The following is a 16,248-nucleotide window of genomic DNA, read 5'->3' on the forward strand; positions in this document are numbered from 1 at the left end:
TCCCCTTTCTACAGAGAACCCTAAAAAGATTTTGTATATACCATTGGTTTTGAGCATGAACAAGGCACCTGCGCCATACTGGATGATATTAGGAAGCAACAGCAAACAGATACAAATGCTACCTGCTCAACCAATTCAAGTTTAAAAATTAATAAAAGTAAAATCAATAACCCAAAAAAGTCTGATGCCCACTGTACTTATTGTGGCACTGTTCAAATTTCATCCCCAAAAAACCATAGACATGTGCAAGTCTGAAAATTTAGTTTCGGTATTTTTTTTTATTTAGTTTTGTAGCAATCGGATTGATTCTTTATAGAGTAGTCATTATTTCGGATGCATTCGGAACTTTAGAAGTTTGCTGTGTTCGGATTCATTCGTTATGTTATGTTACGTTGATTCGGATGGTTCCAACCAGCACAAAAGGAATTATTTCACTGTTCTACCTCACTATATTTAATTGTAATATATATCTATTCGTTTTTTATTTTAATAAATATGTAACGGCAAAGGAATTGTGAGTTGTCCAGAGAGTCAGACTATCGCACCACGGCTATTCGAATAAAGCAAATGAATCCGAACTAATTTGGATGTTTCGTTACAAATAAATTCGGATTGGTTTTGTTTCGTTACTAGGGTGATACATCCGAATCTCCGAATCACCCAAATTTCATCCGAATTTTGATAAGGAACTAAACAATTCGCACATGTCTAATAACTATATATCTCTGTGGTTTTGGAGCCCAGCAGGTTAATTGTGCACACCTATTATTATAATACAATAATAAGGGGTCAATTAACACACGGGGGCATATGTATCAAGCTCCGAACGGAGCTTGATGCCCCGGGTTTCTGGCGAGCCTGCAGGCGGACAGACATTGCCACAATACAACCAGATTGAGTACGATCGGGTTGATTGACACCCCCTGCTGGCGGCTGATTGGCCGTGAGTCTGCAAGGGGCGGCATTGCACCAGCAGCTCTTGTGAGCTGCTGGTGCAATGCTGAATACGGCGAGCGTATTGCTCGCCGTGTTCAGCGAGGTCTGGCGGACCTGATCCGCAGTGTCGGACCAGGTCTGCCAGACCTTGATACATATGCCCCAAAGTCTTTCAACCTGTATTGTAAACTCTAAGTCCACCTAATCGCCATTTTATTTGCCATTCACATTTGATTTTTGGATTACCAAATTAGGAGATTATGCAGATATTTATATTAACAACTTCCAGGTAGTACATTTGTCAATTTCTTTAAGTATGAATGGGATAGTAAAGTAAACACTTTTATGATTCATATAGAGCATGCATTAAAAAACGAATCCCATTATTAAATTATTATCAATTATTATTATAATAGTTATTATTATCAAATTATGTATTATCAAATGTGCTTTGTTCTCTTGGTCTCCTTTTTTGGACAGCAAAGCTAGGTTGGCTCATCAAAGCTCAGGAGTGTGCATGTGACAAAATGGCAATAATAGTTGTTAAAGCATATCATTTTAAGACTATCAACCCAATATTATTGTGTCTTTAACCCCTGCAAAGGAGTTAAACACACAGTAAAAGTGCAGCTCAGGACATACGGAGCACTGTTGGTCTCGAGTGGAACCTTGCGCTTATGCTATTAACAACACAGATCTGCATTCTCTGTCTAAATTATAAGGGGTCAATTTACCAAGCTCCGTTTTCAACGAGCCTTCAGAAGTTATGCTCCATAACCTGTCCGCCTGCTCTGAGGTGGCGGAAAGAAATCAACCCGATCGAATACGATCGGGTTGATTGACATCCCCTTTTAGCGGCCAATTGGCCGCAAATCTGCAGGGGGCGGTATTGCACCAGCAGTTCACAAGAACTGCTGGTGCAATGATATCGATGTGATTTATCGATGTGCAGCGGACATGATACGCTACATCGTATTATGCCCACTCGCACTATAATAAATTGACCCCTAAATGTTTAAGTTTGACTTTACTGTTCTTTTACCATAATATTTATAGTTATGGATATTTATAACATAGAATTAGGGTTAATTTAATTTTCTTAAGTTCATTGTATTTTACTAAATTATAATATTACTTACAGAGTTTTGTAATGAAGCACTGAAGGAATCTGATCCAAATGGATTTTCAAATAATCCTTCAGATGGTTTAGACACAGGTAGGGTTTGTAGTCGTGGAGCGGGCTTTGGTGGCTCTGAAACACAAAGACAACACAAGACATTAAATTATTACTAATGACATTATTCACAGATAATAAGTTACCTTTTTTACAAATGTAAATACAAGCGTCCAAACAAAGCAAAAAGTCCAGCAAAGAGACAAAATAAACAGATCTGGTAATAAAATTACATAGGTAGATCTTACTATACAAAACAAATCACAATTATACATACGGAAAAAAAAGACATAGGGCCCTATGTATTAAAAGGTGGGCTACTCAACTTGCAAAGCTGTCCGCCCTTCTTTGCTGCATACGGCCAGTGGATCTATTGATCCACTGGACCGTATGTATCATTACACACTCCGATGAGTATGTAATGCCCGCCACTTCATTTGCGCGACCGATCGCACAAGTGAAGGGACTGCCAATCACAGAGTACAAGCGAGCTCTCAGTGATATCTCTTACGTTGCGGGAAGAAGGCTTGCATATGCGATCCAGGCCCCGCAAGGGCTCCAGAGCAGCTCTCCCTGCTTCATACATGGAGTCCACAATCTTGTGTCAAATTTCCCAAGCATAAACACAAACTAATGTGCTATGACAGTCCTTTCAAGGTGGCATATCATAAGGTCATGTTAGGAGATGGGGGAAAAAGACAAAAAAACAGGACCCCCTCTCCTAACATGACCTCTTTATATAACAATTAAAAATATCACATTTAAAAAAAAACTGGAAATTGTACTAAAAAATGCTTCTGCATATGAACGAAGAGCAATTACACGTGAAAGTAATAGTTCTTTTGCCTAAAAAAAATATAAAGTGAAAGCTGCTTAAATTGAAATTGAAACTAAAACTGCAGTATAGGGTTTGTACTTCCTGCTAATTTGCTTTATTGGTGAAGAGGGACACACATTTCTATAAAAAACAACAACCTGATTGCTAAGTATTAGTCACCTTCTATATGGTACAGCAAAACAGGTAACTTTGTTTTAGTAATTACATAATTTTCCTATAAATTAATTTTAAACACATTCATTATTTAAAGTGATATGAAACCCCCCAAAAAATTCAGACCGAACATACAATTTAAAAAAAAATTCCAGTTTACTCCTGTTATCTAATTTGTTTAGTTCCCATGATATTCTGTGTTGAAGAGGTTGGTGTTAGCAGCACTGCAAGCAAGGAAATCATAATTTATACTTTTCTGATAAATTATTTTCTTTCATGGTGGTGAGAGTCCACAATACATTACTCATGGAAATTACCCTTCTCTACCACTAGGAGGAGGCAAAGAGTCCCAAACCCCAAAAGCTCTATAAAACTATAAAATTACTGTGCACATAACAGGAAAGCACTTGTAGACGGTAAAATCGGAAACTGACTTTTTACACTTGTTTGAATGCAGGAGAGCAGTCATCGCTTCAGAAACTGCAGCCTTAAATACATTTTTCATGGCAGGAAGCACAACTTCAGCATTATCCAATAGACAATTGTCCACTAACAAACAAGCAGCAAACAGCCAAACCAGTACTGAAAGATATCAGCAGAGGTTATGGAATAGGAGAATATTGCAGATCCATAAAGGGAGGCAGAAGACAAGTCCCTGCGACCAATTATAATAGAGGATTTATGAAAAATCTCTCATGAGATGAAAAAAGAATCATAAACCATACCCCACATACATCCCTCTGACAAGCACTGTACTCTGAGGGGAAACAAGGCCTCAATATAGACTGAAAAATCAAATACACATCTAAGTCAACCACCTCCAGCGGAGGCAAAGTAAAGACTGGAGTATGTGTGAGATGGGAGGGGTTTTATAGAGCTATTAGCGCTTGGGACTCTTTGCCTCCTCCTATTGATAGAGAAGAGTAATTCCCATGAGCACCTGTATGAAAGAAATAATGTTGCTATCTAGTGCTCTTGTAAATTGATAACATTGTAGCAAAACTGCTGCCATATAGTGCTCTAGACATGTTCAGGCTCCTGAACTTAAAGATCCAATAAACACAGTAGGATAGAATAATCAATAATGCATAATAAATAGACAATGCAAAATAATTTAGTTTGAATTTCACATGAGTAGTAGATTTATTCTGACAAATTTCAAAGTTGGTTTTATTTTCCTTTCCCCTATATCATTTTGACAGCCATCAGCCAATCACAAAATGCATATGCACATATTCTGTGAATCTTGCACATGCTCAGCAGGAGCTGGGGCCTCAGAAAGTGCATATTTAAAAAGATTGTGCAGATTTAGATAAGTTTAATTTTGATGTCTATTAAGTCCCTGCTTTTCAATAAAAGATAACAAGAAAATTTGATAATAGAAGTAAATTGGAAAGTTCTTTAGAATTGCATGCTCTATCTGAATCATGAAAGAATATTTTGGGTTTCATGTCCCTTTTAATTTCTATATTATTAAATAATTTAATAAATTGAAAGCAATCACTGTTCCTCATGGTAGCACCAGGTAATGAGTGGATTCTACATAACAAAACCAACTTAGACCTAGGGGCTGATTTAGCAAGGGCCTAATGGCCCCTGTTCCCCTTGTTTCCACGTGAGCCTTCAGGCTCGCCGGAAACAGTAGTCTTAAGACCGCTGCTCCTTAACTTGTCCGCCTGCTCTGAGCGGCGGACAGCAATCAACCCGATCAAAATACGATTGGGTTAATTGACACCCCCTGCTAGCGGCCGATTGGCTGTGAATCTGCAGGGGGCGGCATTGCACAAGCAGTTCACTAGAACTGCTTGTGCAATGATAAATGCTGAAAGCGTATGCTGTCGGCATTCAGCAATGTTGGGCAGACATGATCGCTGCAGCGTACCATGTCCATCGACAGATGGTGAATCGGCCCCCTAGTCTCCATTGAGGTGTTAAGTTTGGAAACTGGTGGTAACATAAAAATCTCTATAGACTTTAATGGAGATAAATGTTTTTACCACCAGTTTCCACAATTTACCACATAAATGGAAACAAGGCCTCAGTAAGTACGGTGTATACAAACATTCTGAGCTAATCAAAATTTATTTGTGGTCAACAAGATAGGTGCATTTGTTAAACATAAATATCACTCACTATAAAGTTGAATGATAGCCTTTTAAATATTTGGTTGTGTAATGATTTGTGGAAGTTTTGTGTAGGTTTATTATAAATATATATAGTTAAACACAGTGACTATTTGACACCCCGTTGAACAAAGGGCACATCAAGTATGTTTTGTAAGAGTCAAGATATTATTTAAAGGAACATGGAATACAAAAAACAAAACCCTACATATTTACTTCTAGAGTCAATTTTCTTTTAGTATCCTTGGTTGAAACCTAGCTCCTTTCCATGAGAGCATATCTAGATAGGCCCAGGAGTGTACACTTCTTAAGCATTAGTATATGCTACAAGCATTGTTGCAAACGCTGTTCTATATCCACACTCTTATGGAAAGTAGATTAGTTTTGACACAGAAAATCAAGAGAGTTACATTTTTTAAATGGGTCTGAAACTCTAGCCTGCTTATATAATAACACCATATGATTTATAACGGATGTGAGTGCATACTTACTTATTATTATATCTGATGTTTGTGCCTGTGCTAGGCCATTTGGCGATCTTGAGCGAGATTACATAGGCGGCGTAGGTTTCAGCACAACTGCTAAAACCTGCATCGCCTGTAAGTTCACCTCGCACATCGGCTGAATCACATATACAGCGCCGTCAGATGATAAACTGCCGTAAGTCGGATAAACTGGCAATGTTCAGAAATGTGCGGAAATAGACATTTCTGGACTTGCCAGTGATTTACGGCAATTTATGATCTGCCGGCGCCTAAGTAAAAAACAAAAAAGTTAAATCGCCGTAAAAGTCTAACCCGCCTCCCAAAAATAAACATGACACGTCAAAACCCCTATATCCGCAATCCCCCCACATCACAACTAATAATAAAGTGTATTAACCTCTAAACCGTCATCCCCCCATTGCAACTACTAACAAAAGTATTAACCCCTAATCCGCCAACCCCCCACATCCCAATCTACCTAATACAGTTATTAACCACTAAAAATAAATCTCCCTAAAATAGCAAAATAAAAATATCCTAACTTCCTATTAAAATAAAAAAACCTAACATTACAGTTAAAATAAAAAGAAAGAAAGCTAAGATTACATAAAAAAAAAAGAAATCTAATATTACCAAAAATAAAAAAAATCTAAGATTACAAGGGCAAATCCTTTTTTATTTTCGTTAATGGTAGTTTATTTTGAGTTAAGTTAGGGGGTGCTAGGTTAGGGGGCTTAGTGATTAGATTGATACTTTGGTTGTGGGTGTTTTCCGGTTTAGGGGTTAATACTAATTAGCTTATTTGCATTGTGGGTGAATGGCGGATTAGGGGTTAATCACTTTATTAGTTAGATTGCGATGTGGGTCAATGGCGGATTAGGGGTTAATCACTTTCTTAGTTAGATTGCCATATGAATGAATGGCGGATTTGATGTTAATACTTTTATTTAGTTATTGTGGTGGGGGGATGGTGGTTGAGAGGTACATATTGAGCATGTGTTAGGTGTTTGTTAAGACTTCCAGGGAGTTACGGTGCACACATATTCAGTGCAAGGTTTGCTGCGCCTGCCTATGTGTGGCGAGGTAAAAATGGAGTAAAATTTCTCTATTTTCGCCGCGTCCTTGCGCTGAATATGTGATACCGACTTGCATACGTGCCATATATGTGATAGCAATATCCGACTAAAAACAGCCGACGCCGGCTTTTGCAGGCACCACCGCATATGTAATCTCGCCCCTTGTGTTATCTTTTGTCAAATTTTTTTAATACATGGGCTCTAATTGTATCTCTGAAGTTTTTTTTATTTTAATGTGCCTTCATTTCTATTTGACTGTTTCCATTAGTTAGTTTAAAAGTTTTTGTATTTAAGTAAATAATAAAGCAATAGGACTATTGTCATGAAGACCTTATGATTTTAGGATGTCATGTGTTAATTTTTTCTTTCTTTGCTTTTTCTTCTCTGTTATTTACAGTTTTTTTTTTTTTTTTTTTTAAATAGCCCAGAACTATAAAAGTCAAATGGGACCACTGACTTTTACTACCTACATCTGGTTCAACAGGATACAGGGCAGCAATTAAGTCTTCCCACTACAGTGATTTTTAGAAGTCAAGTTATGAATATAAAATGTCAACCCAGGGTGACAGGAAACAGTGTCCATAGGAAGACACCAACCTGAGATTGAATTGAGGTGACACTCTGGGATATCTTAAAATCTACTTTAATCACATATATGGTACTGGATGACGAAATATGACAGACATGTCTAGTATCAAAATAATGCTCATAATAATACAATGGGATTGCCTTAATGGTGTATGTGTACTGTATTTACATAATTGAAGTTATCAGTTGTTTTTGTATAACTTCATCCAGGGCTGCAGGGCTTTCCTTGCCCACTCTGGATTTGCATTTAACTGTGATTTAATATAATATTATCATTCTACATAGGAGGCTGCTCACACAGCTTGTTTGACTATTCATTATTCCATCTCCATGGAGCAGAGGATGTTCTAGGTTCTGCCATATTTCTCCCTTTTATTTTGTTTGTTAATTCCTTTTTTTATATCAAATGCACTGTGACTATTTTTTCTGTTCATAATAAATGTTCTTTTATTAAGTTTTTCCTTTGTCTAATATTTGAACCCCGTTACTGAAGAGACTGGTATTAACAGTAATGTGTTTTTAGATAGATTTTTGTCAAATTGTGTTTTGGGATTTTTAATCTGCTAGTTTCGGTTTTTCTTTAGGATTTCACATAAAATGAACTTAAGTTGGTGGCAGCAAAGGTTGTTTAGTGTGAGTGACTTTAAAGGGCAGTACGGGCATTTTTGTAGGTCTAGTACAGACTAGAAAGTGTTTGTTAACCCTTATACCCACTAAACTAAGACACAGGCTTGCATGGAGTGGTCAGTTAACCATTTCTGTGCCAAACTGGGAATTTTTGAAGGGTTAGTTAAAGGGACAGTCTACACCAAAAATTTTCTTATTTAAAAAGATAGATAATCCCTTTATTGCCCATTCCCCGTTTTTGCATAACCAAAACAGTTATATTAATATACTTTTTACCTCTGTGATTACCTTGTATCTAAGCCTCTGCAGACAGCCTCCTTATCTAAGTGCTTTTAACAGACATGCAGTGTACTCAATCAGTGAAAACTCCTAAATAACTTCACGGGAGTGAGCACAATGTTATCTATATGACACACATGAACTAACACTGTCTAACTGTGAAAAACTTTCAAAATGCTCTGAGCTAAGAGGCGGTTTTCAACGGTTTAGAAATCAGATTGAGCCTAGCTAGGTTTAGCTTTTCAAAAATACCACCAAGGGAACAAAGCAAATAATTTGATGATAAAAGTAAATTGGAAAGTTGTTTAAAATTGCATGCCCTATCTGAATCATGAAAGTTTAGTTTTGACTTTACTGTCCCTTTAACCCTTTACGCCACTCCTATATCATAACTAAAGAATTCTGAAACAATAAATCAATACCCCAGCAATGGCACACCTATCTATCATAAGTGCCCAAGGTGGGAGCCAAAACAACTTTGACACTCTGCCTCTAGGCTACCACTATACTGTTTGGCTTTATTGGCTGTGATTTTAGAGCATAATACTTTACTTTACATATGAATACATATGATAGTATAATTAAGCTTTAGATGCTACTGTTTCTTTAAAGGGACATTAAACACTAAATTCCTTTTATAAGCATAATACTGAGGTTATTCCACACCTCCCTCTTGTCATGGGTGCTGCCATGTTGAAAGCTAGCTTTCACTGTATTCCAGTGATGATGTGTTTGACCACGTACAGCAACTCTTCTTAAGATACCTGCAGTGAAAACTAGGTTACAAAATGGTTGTACCCATAATTAGAGGGAGGTGTAAGATATGTATTTAGCGTTTAACCTCTTAAGGACTGAGAATTTTAGAGAAAAACTTGCCCAAAGTAGCAGATCATTTTTAGCATTTTTGCTATCACTCCATTTAAACAGAAATAGAGCCTTGTTTTTTTTTTCAACACTATGGACTAGATTACAAGTGAGGCGCAAACGGTTTTGTGCTAGCGCAATCATGTTTTTACGAGCCATTTAAAATTGTGCTGATATTACAAGTGGAGCGACAGTTTACCCAAAATCGTTCTCCCCTGAAATGTGTTCCCAATGGTCAGTTTTACCTGCTGGAGTGCCCTAAGCTACTAGCCAGTCTAAAATGTAACTCGCCACTTTTGATCCCCCCCAATACCCACCAACACCACACCCACTAACCCCCTCCCCCCCACTTTGCAAATGTTTAGTCAATGTGAAACACTTTATTGTGCAATACTTTCTTAAAGTGAAGGTAAAGTTTTGGTTAGTTCAATTAATTTTTTAACATATTATGTGACCAACATTATAGTCGCTAACTTTGTTTTTTAAAAAATAAAATTACTTATAAATAAATCTTATTTTTATTCTGACCGTTTTTTCACCGCTTCCTCCTCCCCCTCGCTTTCTTCCGGCTTTGTCTATGAAAATGATTTATGCGCTCCCAACCTCTGTAAGCGTAACTAAGCGTAACTAAGCGTGCGCGTTCTCTATCTGCAAAACTATGCGCATGCGCAATTGTACCATCTGTACTCCGATACATTATATCAATGTTTCAGTTTCTTCATTCAGCACTCTGTATTTTGAAATCTTACTGAGCAGCATCGCGTCTTTCATAGAATCCCCATAGACAACAACGAGCAAAATGTTATGTCCCATTTATTAAAAATCAAATATTGCAGTGAAAACACATCGTTTTGTAGAAATAAAAAAGTATGAAAATTGAAAAGGTTATATGTAATGTAATTGGATATTATAGTCAAGTCAACCAAAAAGGAAATATATAATTTGAAAACTTTTATTTATTAGCTTGCAATTTTGTTTACTTGATATATTAGAAATGAATTAAAAGCTGCTCCATAAAATCAAGATGCAGGTAAATCACATAGCTTTGCATCAAGACTAACTATCTTTGCAAAATGAAAAGCTGATAATCAAAGCCATTCTATATTATAGTGTATAGTCAAGCAAAAAACAAATAAATATTTGTAACATCTTTTCTTTCTTAGCAATTGATTGTTTGTTCATTGTTATTAGAAACTTGTAATTCATTGCTGAGAGCAATGAATAAATGTTTTGCTACGAAAGAAAAGATTTTAAAAAATAGTTATTACTTTTTTCTTGAGTAGACTAATATAGAATTGCTGTTCTTATCAGCATTTCATTTAGAAAACTTCGTTAGTATTGATAGGAAAGAATAAGATTTATATGCATCCTTTGTTTTTCAGCAATGAATTTAAAATGTATTACAAGCAAAGGGATGCAGATAAAGAAAATTTCTTTGCATCAACACTTACAATGTTTGCATAGTGTAAGGATGATAAGAAAAGCCATTCTATGTTAGTCTTTGCAAGAAACAAACTATAAATCTTTGTAAAATCTTTTCTTTATTTGCAACAGATAGTTTATGACTTGTTATCTGAAACTTTTAATTGATTGCTGAGAGCAATGACTACAAAATGTCTTTCTATGAAACAAAAGATTTTAACAAAAAGTTATTGCTTTTTTCGTTATTTTAACTATGTTTGCAAAATGTAATGATGAAAATAAAAGCAATTCTATATTAGTTAGGTCAAGCTCAAACGAAAGAAATCTTTGTAAAATCTTTTCTTTCTTTGAAATACATTTTTCACTCATTTTTAGCAGAAATTATGTTACATTGATTAAAACTAAAATGTTTCAGTGAAAACACATCGTTTTATATAAATAATAACAAAGTATGAAATTGGAAAAGGTTATATCAAATGGAATTGGATATTATAGTAAAGTCAACCAAAAAGCAAATATATAATTTGAAAACTTTTATTTATTAGCTTGCAATTTTGTTTACTTGATATATTAGAAATGAATTAAAAGATGCTCCATAAAATCAAGATGCAGGTAAATCACATAGCTTTGCATCAAGACTAACTATCTTTGCAAAATGAAAAGCTGATAATCAAAGCCATTCTACATTAGTCTATGCAAGAAAAAAACTATAAATCTTTGTAAAATCTTTTCTTTATTTGCAAGAGATTGTTTATGCCTTGTTATCTGAGAGCAATGACTAAAGAATGTCTTGCTAAGAAAGAAAAGATTTTAACAAAAAGTGATTGCTTTTTTCTTGAGTAGACTAATATAGAATTGCTGTTCTTATCAGCATTTCATTTTGCATACTTCGTTAGTATTAATAGTAAAGAATGTGATTTATCTGCATCCTTTGGTTTTCAGTAATGAAGTTAAAATTTATTACAAGCAAAAGAATGCCAATAAAGCAGATTGCTTATCCTACACAATAACGATGTTTGCAAAATGTAATGCTGATAATAAAAGCAATTCTATATTAGTGAGGTCAATCTCCAAAGAAAAAAAATAGTTGTAAAATCTTTTCTTTCTTATCAACCAATAATTTTGTCATTGTTATCAGCAATGAATTTAAATATTATAACAATAAAAGGATGCAGAGAAAACACATCGCTTTACAGTTTGCAAAATGAAAAGCTGATAAGAAATAGAATGATATATTTTAGTCAAGTCAACCAAAAATGAAATATATTATTTGAGAAGTTTTATTTCTTAGCTTGCAATTTTGGTTCATTAATATCAGCAAATGATTAAAAGTTGCTTATAAAAATAAGGATGCAGACAAATCACATTGCTTTACATCAATACTAACGATGTTTGCAAAATGAAACGCTGATAATCAAAGCCATTTTATATTATAGTCTATAGTCAATAAAAAAAAGAAATTAATATTTGTAAAATCATTTCTTTCTTGGCAAAAGATTCTTTGTTCAAGATATTCTACAAATCTTTATTTATTTTTTGCCTGACTAGACTATAATATACAATAACTGTTATTATCAGCATTTCATTTTGAAAGCTTCATTAGTATTGATGAGAAACAATGTAATTTATCTACATCATTTGCTTTTTATAGTTTTAACAAGATCATACATTATGGTAAAATAAAAAAGAAAACATTGCAAATGCAATTCTTAGTTTTTAGAGAGAAAAGTTGCTGTAGGTAATCGGAGCGAAACAAATGTTGCAGATTTGTTGCCGTCTGAGTTCCTCGGCAGCTCCTTCTTTGACTACAACCCAAATTTTATAATGCGCATGCGCGAACCGAGGACGCGCTTGCTTGCAAATTGAGGAGGATAAATTGTAACGCATGCGCATGTAGAGCAGGATGTTGATGACGAAATTTGACGGCCGCCTAACGGCCAGAAAATCAATTGGATCTCTGAAGCACGTGATAGATATTTAGAAAAAAAGATAAATGTACGGGTTGTTTTTCGGAAAGCCGATTAGATGATAAAAACATCAGATATCACAGGTAATATATGTTTTATAACAAATTGATGAATGAAACTTATATTTATTTGCCATCATATCTCTAATTATTTGTGATAAGGCGTTTGACTTTACCTTCACTTTAATATAGTTTTTGTTTTATACCATAAATTAAATAATGCTGCATACAGTAATAAATTAACAAAAATAAGTGCATAGCAGTATGCAACATCTAAGAAGGTTCTGGGGAAGACATCAGCTGTACAGAAAAATGAAGTTGATGAACTGAGAGAAAGCAGAGAGTGTTGACATTAATGTGAGGTTATAGCAGACCTGGAATTTCTTTTTATAATTATCACCTGTGATCTATTTTTATCCACTCCCTCCTCACTTCAATCCCTCTTTTTACCCCTTCTCTCTCAGTCCATATCTTCTCTTTACACTCTTTCTTTTAACTCTCTCTTTACTCTTTTTTTTATTTTCTCCACTTTTTCTTAAAGGATTACTAACTTTAGTTTTTTTGCTTCCAAACGGACCACAGATTTTATATCCCATATATAAATCTAATCTAATTTACCTTCTTTTATACTCCAACGATGCTGATAATCTTAATACAAAATAATTTTATATTTTAGGCATGACATCACTTCTTCCAGCCCTCAAATATGGGCCGTACATGGTATAAATCAATTTCCAATCGTATAGCAAGTTTATGAATATAATTAGCTTGAGATTTCGTCATCCTGCGCATGTGCAATCTGATCGGTTCATTCGCGCATGCGCAGATTGCTGCACTGATGCCAACATTACCCAGAGTAATTTCTATCACGCATTCGAAAGGGGTCTACTACATCCAGAACAGACTTCAAGCCGATGAGGTATTCAATGACGTCACACTAGCTTGCCCATGTGCATCTCTGAAAACTGCCGCCATGTTCCAACCTGTGTTGCCAGCCCTGATTGGACAAACGAAAAAGCTACCAACGAAGTGGGTTTGGAAAGTTTTAAAAATTCAGGGACACATTGCTGCAAAACGGTAAGTATTTGAAACGGATAGGGAATTGTAAAGGTCTTCATTTTCGTAGGTTCTTTGCATTTGTAAATCTTTTTTTTTTTGCCTTCAGTGTCCCTTTAAAGCTACCTTTTTCATCACTTTCACTTTTTACCAGGGGTCAAGTCCTTCAAAAAAAGTGTTGGAACTTACCAAGACATATATATATGTATATAATCTATACACTTTAGTTAATGAAAGAAAGCAAATTAAAACCAATGAAGGGTTGAATATTAAGTTGCAATAGTCCTATTTCTGCTGAGGGGAGCTAAATAACCCCAGAGCAAGCCACACAAAAATGTAAGCACCATGTGTTCCACACAGTGTGGGGTGATCACACAGCAGAACCGCTGACAGGCTTGCATTTAGTGTATTGTAGGAAGTGTTACTGCCTATTACTAGAGGATCTCACTATCCCTCTAACCAGACTGTGCTCCAGCTCCTCCCACCAGCAGCAGCAGTGTTTAATGAAGCATTTCTGTTCTCTGTCCAGGGGGAACTTAGTTCCACCTGCAAAAATAGTGCAGGAACTCCGTTCCCATGTGTTCCCACTGAAGTTGACCCCTGCTTTTTACGCTCTCAGAAGTAACAGTTTAAGCACTAATGGGGTCCCTATAGTCCTAGAGGAATAACATTTCCTTGCCCTTTATTGTATATATAATATTCCTTTAGATAATATTTGTAGACATTCACTCACTAATGTTCACTCGCCACTGATAAATTTCCACTCGCCAATGGAAATTTTGAGCCTTGAATAACTTATTTACAAATAGTTCCTTTACCTTTATATTGTCATTTGAAATAGTTGACTTTGCCTGTGTTATCTCTACCTATACTGAAAGTTTATATTCTTAAGTACTGGCTATAGAAAAGCTGTGTAAACATAGCCAGAAGAAGAAATTACACTCACAGTAGGAATTATGAGAGGTAAGTAATACAATTTTACTTTTCAGTTGTTCTCGTTAGGGCTCTGATATTCAAAACATCAACAGTGGCAATGTCTTTTCCATAGGATATAATGGGGACCGCAACTTCAGCAGAAGTCCCCTGAGATCGCCACTGAGCTGCAATGTAGGTGTGGGCTGTCTTTAAAGCGTATTTACACAAAATAGACTGCCTTTGTGAAAATAAAAACGGTTTTATGTGTAGTAACACTTCAAATTATGCATTCGTATGTTCAGATTAACTGTACATTCACTAGATTTGTTACACTAGGACATATCGCCACTGAAAAGCTAGTGAGATTGTTTTGGCTAAAAAGGTATAGCTAAGATGGAGGACAGTGCTTTGAATATTAGAAACCCACAGCGATGTTACGGTTTATTCCCATGGAACACCTATATGTTTGTCATGTCTGTGATCGACTCTGTTAATATAGACAACCCCCCTTCCTTTTAAAACTATAGGAGCTGAGGGACTGTACAGTATAATGTTAAACTATGTATGTACTGTAAGCGTAATTGTACTAATCTTCTATTGTGTCTTTAGGCGTGTATATTTACTTATTTTAAGATTAAGATTGTGCATTCACAATATTCATATTTACTTTATATTGAGAACACACATTCGCAATAGCAATATTCACATTTCACAATATTGCAATCACCTTTTTGCGTTTGTAATATTCATATTTCATAATATTGCGATCGTGATTACGCAATTGTGTTTTACTTACAATACTGTCTTTAGCTATAGATATATAATTACATTAATATTACAAGTAAAACATGATCGCTCAATCTCGATCGCAATATCATGAAATATGAATATTACTAAAGCGAAAATGCGGTCGCAATATGAATATTACGATCACAAATGCATGTTCCCAATATAATGTAAATATGAATATTGTGAACACGCAATCGCAATCTTAAAATAAGTAACAATACACGCCTAAGGACACAATAGAAGATTATTACAACCATGCCTAAAGTTTACATATATATTCTAACATTGTACTATAACATAGTAACATAGTAACTGCTCCTATAGGTGTATTGATAATATGTTTAATTCACTATTGTTTTGTATAAACAGGGGTTGTGTTTCTGTTGACACATGTAAATTGTATTGTCATGCAGTACTGTGTAAAGGGATTATTTACATTACATCTTTGATGTAAGTGGCAATGCTGCTTTCAATATATCGACAGAATCAGAATAGCATCGCACCCACTGAAATGTATGGTAAAATGCCTCTCGGTGATGCTGCCTTTAAACAGTACTGTCAGCCCTTTTGAACATTTAGACGGCTTTCTCGACATGGCGATTTTTTAATGTCTTGCCGCTTTGTGGCAATTTTAATCATAGAGGCCTAAGTACTGGGCTTTGGTAAACAAACAGTGATAAAACAAGGAAGCATTTGTGTGTTCAGAAAGTGATAAAATAAGAACATCTGATTTCCTTGCAAACAACTAATTTTGATGGGTTGTGGTTTCAAAGAACAAAAACAGCTGTTTCATATACAAAAATAAACCTAAAAACTAGTAATTGAAAATACATTAAAGGAAAAACTATTTTAAAGTACACTGTCCCTTTAATATCCCTTTACATATATAAAAAAAGTACTGTAGGCTTGTAAGATTATTGTCAATTTAGGTATACTCTCTTAACAATGTTCTCTACT

At 35.3% G+C, this 16,248-nt stretch overlaps 1 protein-coding gene across 1 annotated transcript in view; it reads right to left on the bottom strand.

Moving 5' to 3' along the window:
• LOC128644090 (disabled homolog 2-like) overlaps positions 1–16,248 on the bottom strand; it is a 168,682-nt gene that overhangs the window by 19,999 nt on the left and 132,435 nt on the right. The window contains exon 12 of the mRNA XM_053696807.1: positions 2,076–2,188. Coding sequence (XP_053552782.1) covers positions 2,076–2,188 — 113 coding nt within the window. The remainder of the gene's footprint in view (positions 1–2,075; positions 2,189–16,248) is intronic.

This window comes from Bombina bombina, unplaced genomic scaffold (genome assembly GCF_027579735.1).
Source record: "Bombina bombina isolate aBomBom1 unplaced genomic scaffold, aBomBom1.pri scaffold_627, whole genome shotgun sequence".
Lineage (NCBI taxonomy): Eukaryota > Metazoa > Chordata > Amphibia > Anura > Bombinatoridae > Bombina > Bombina bombina.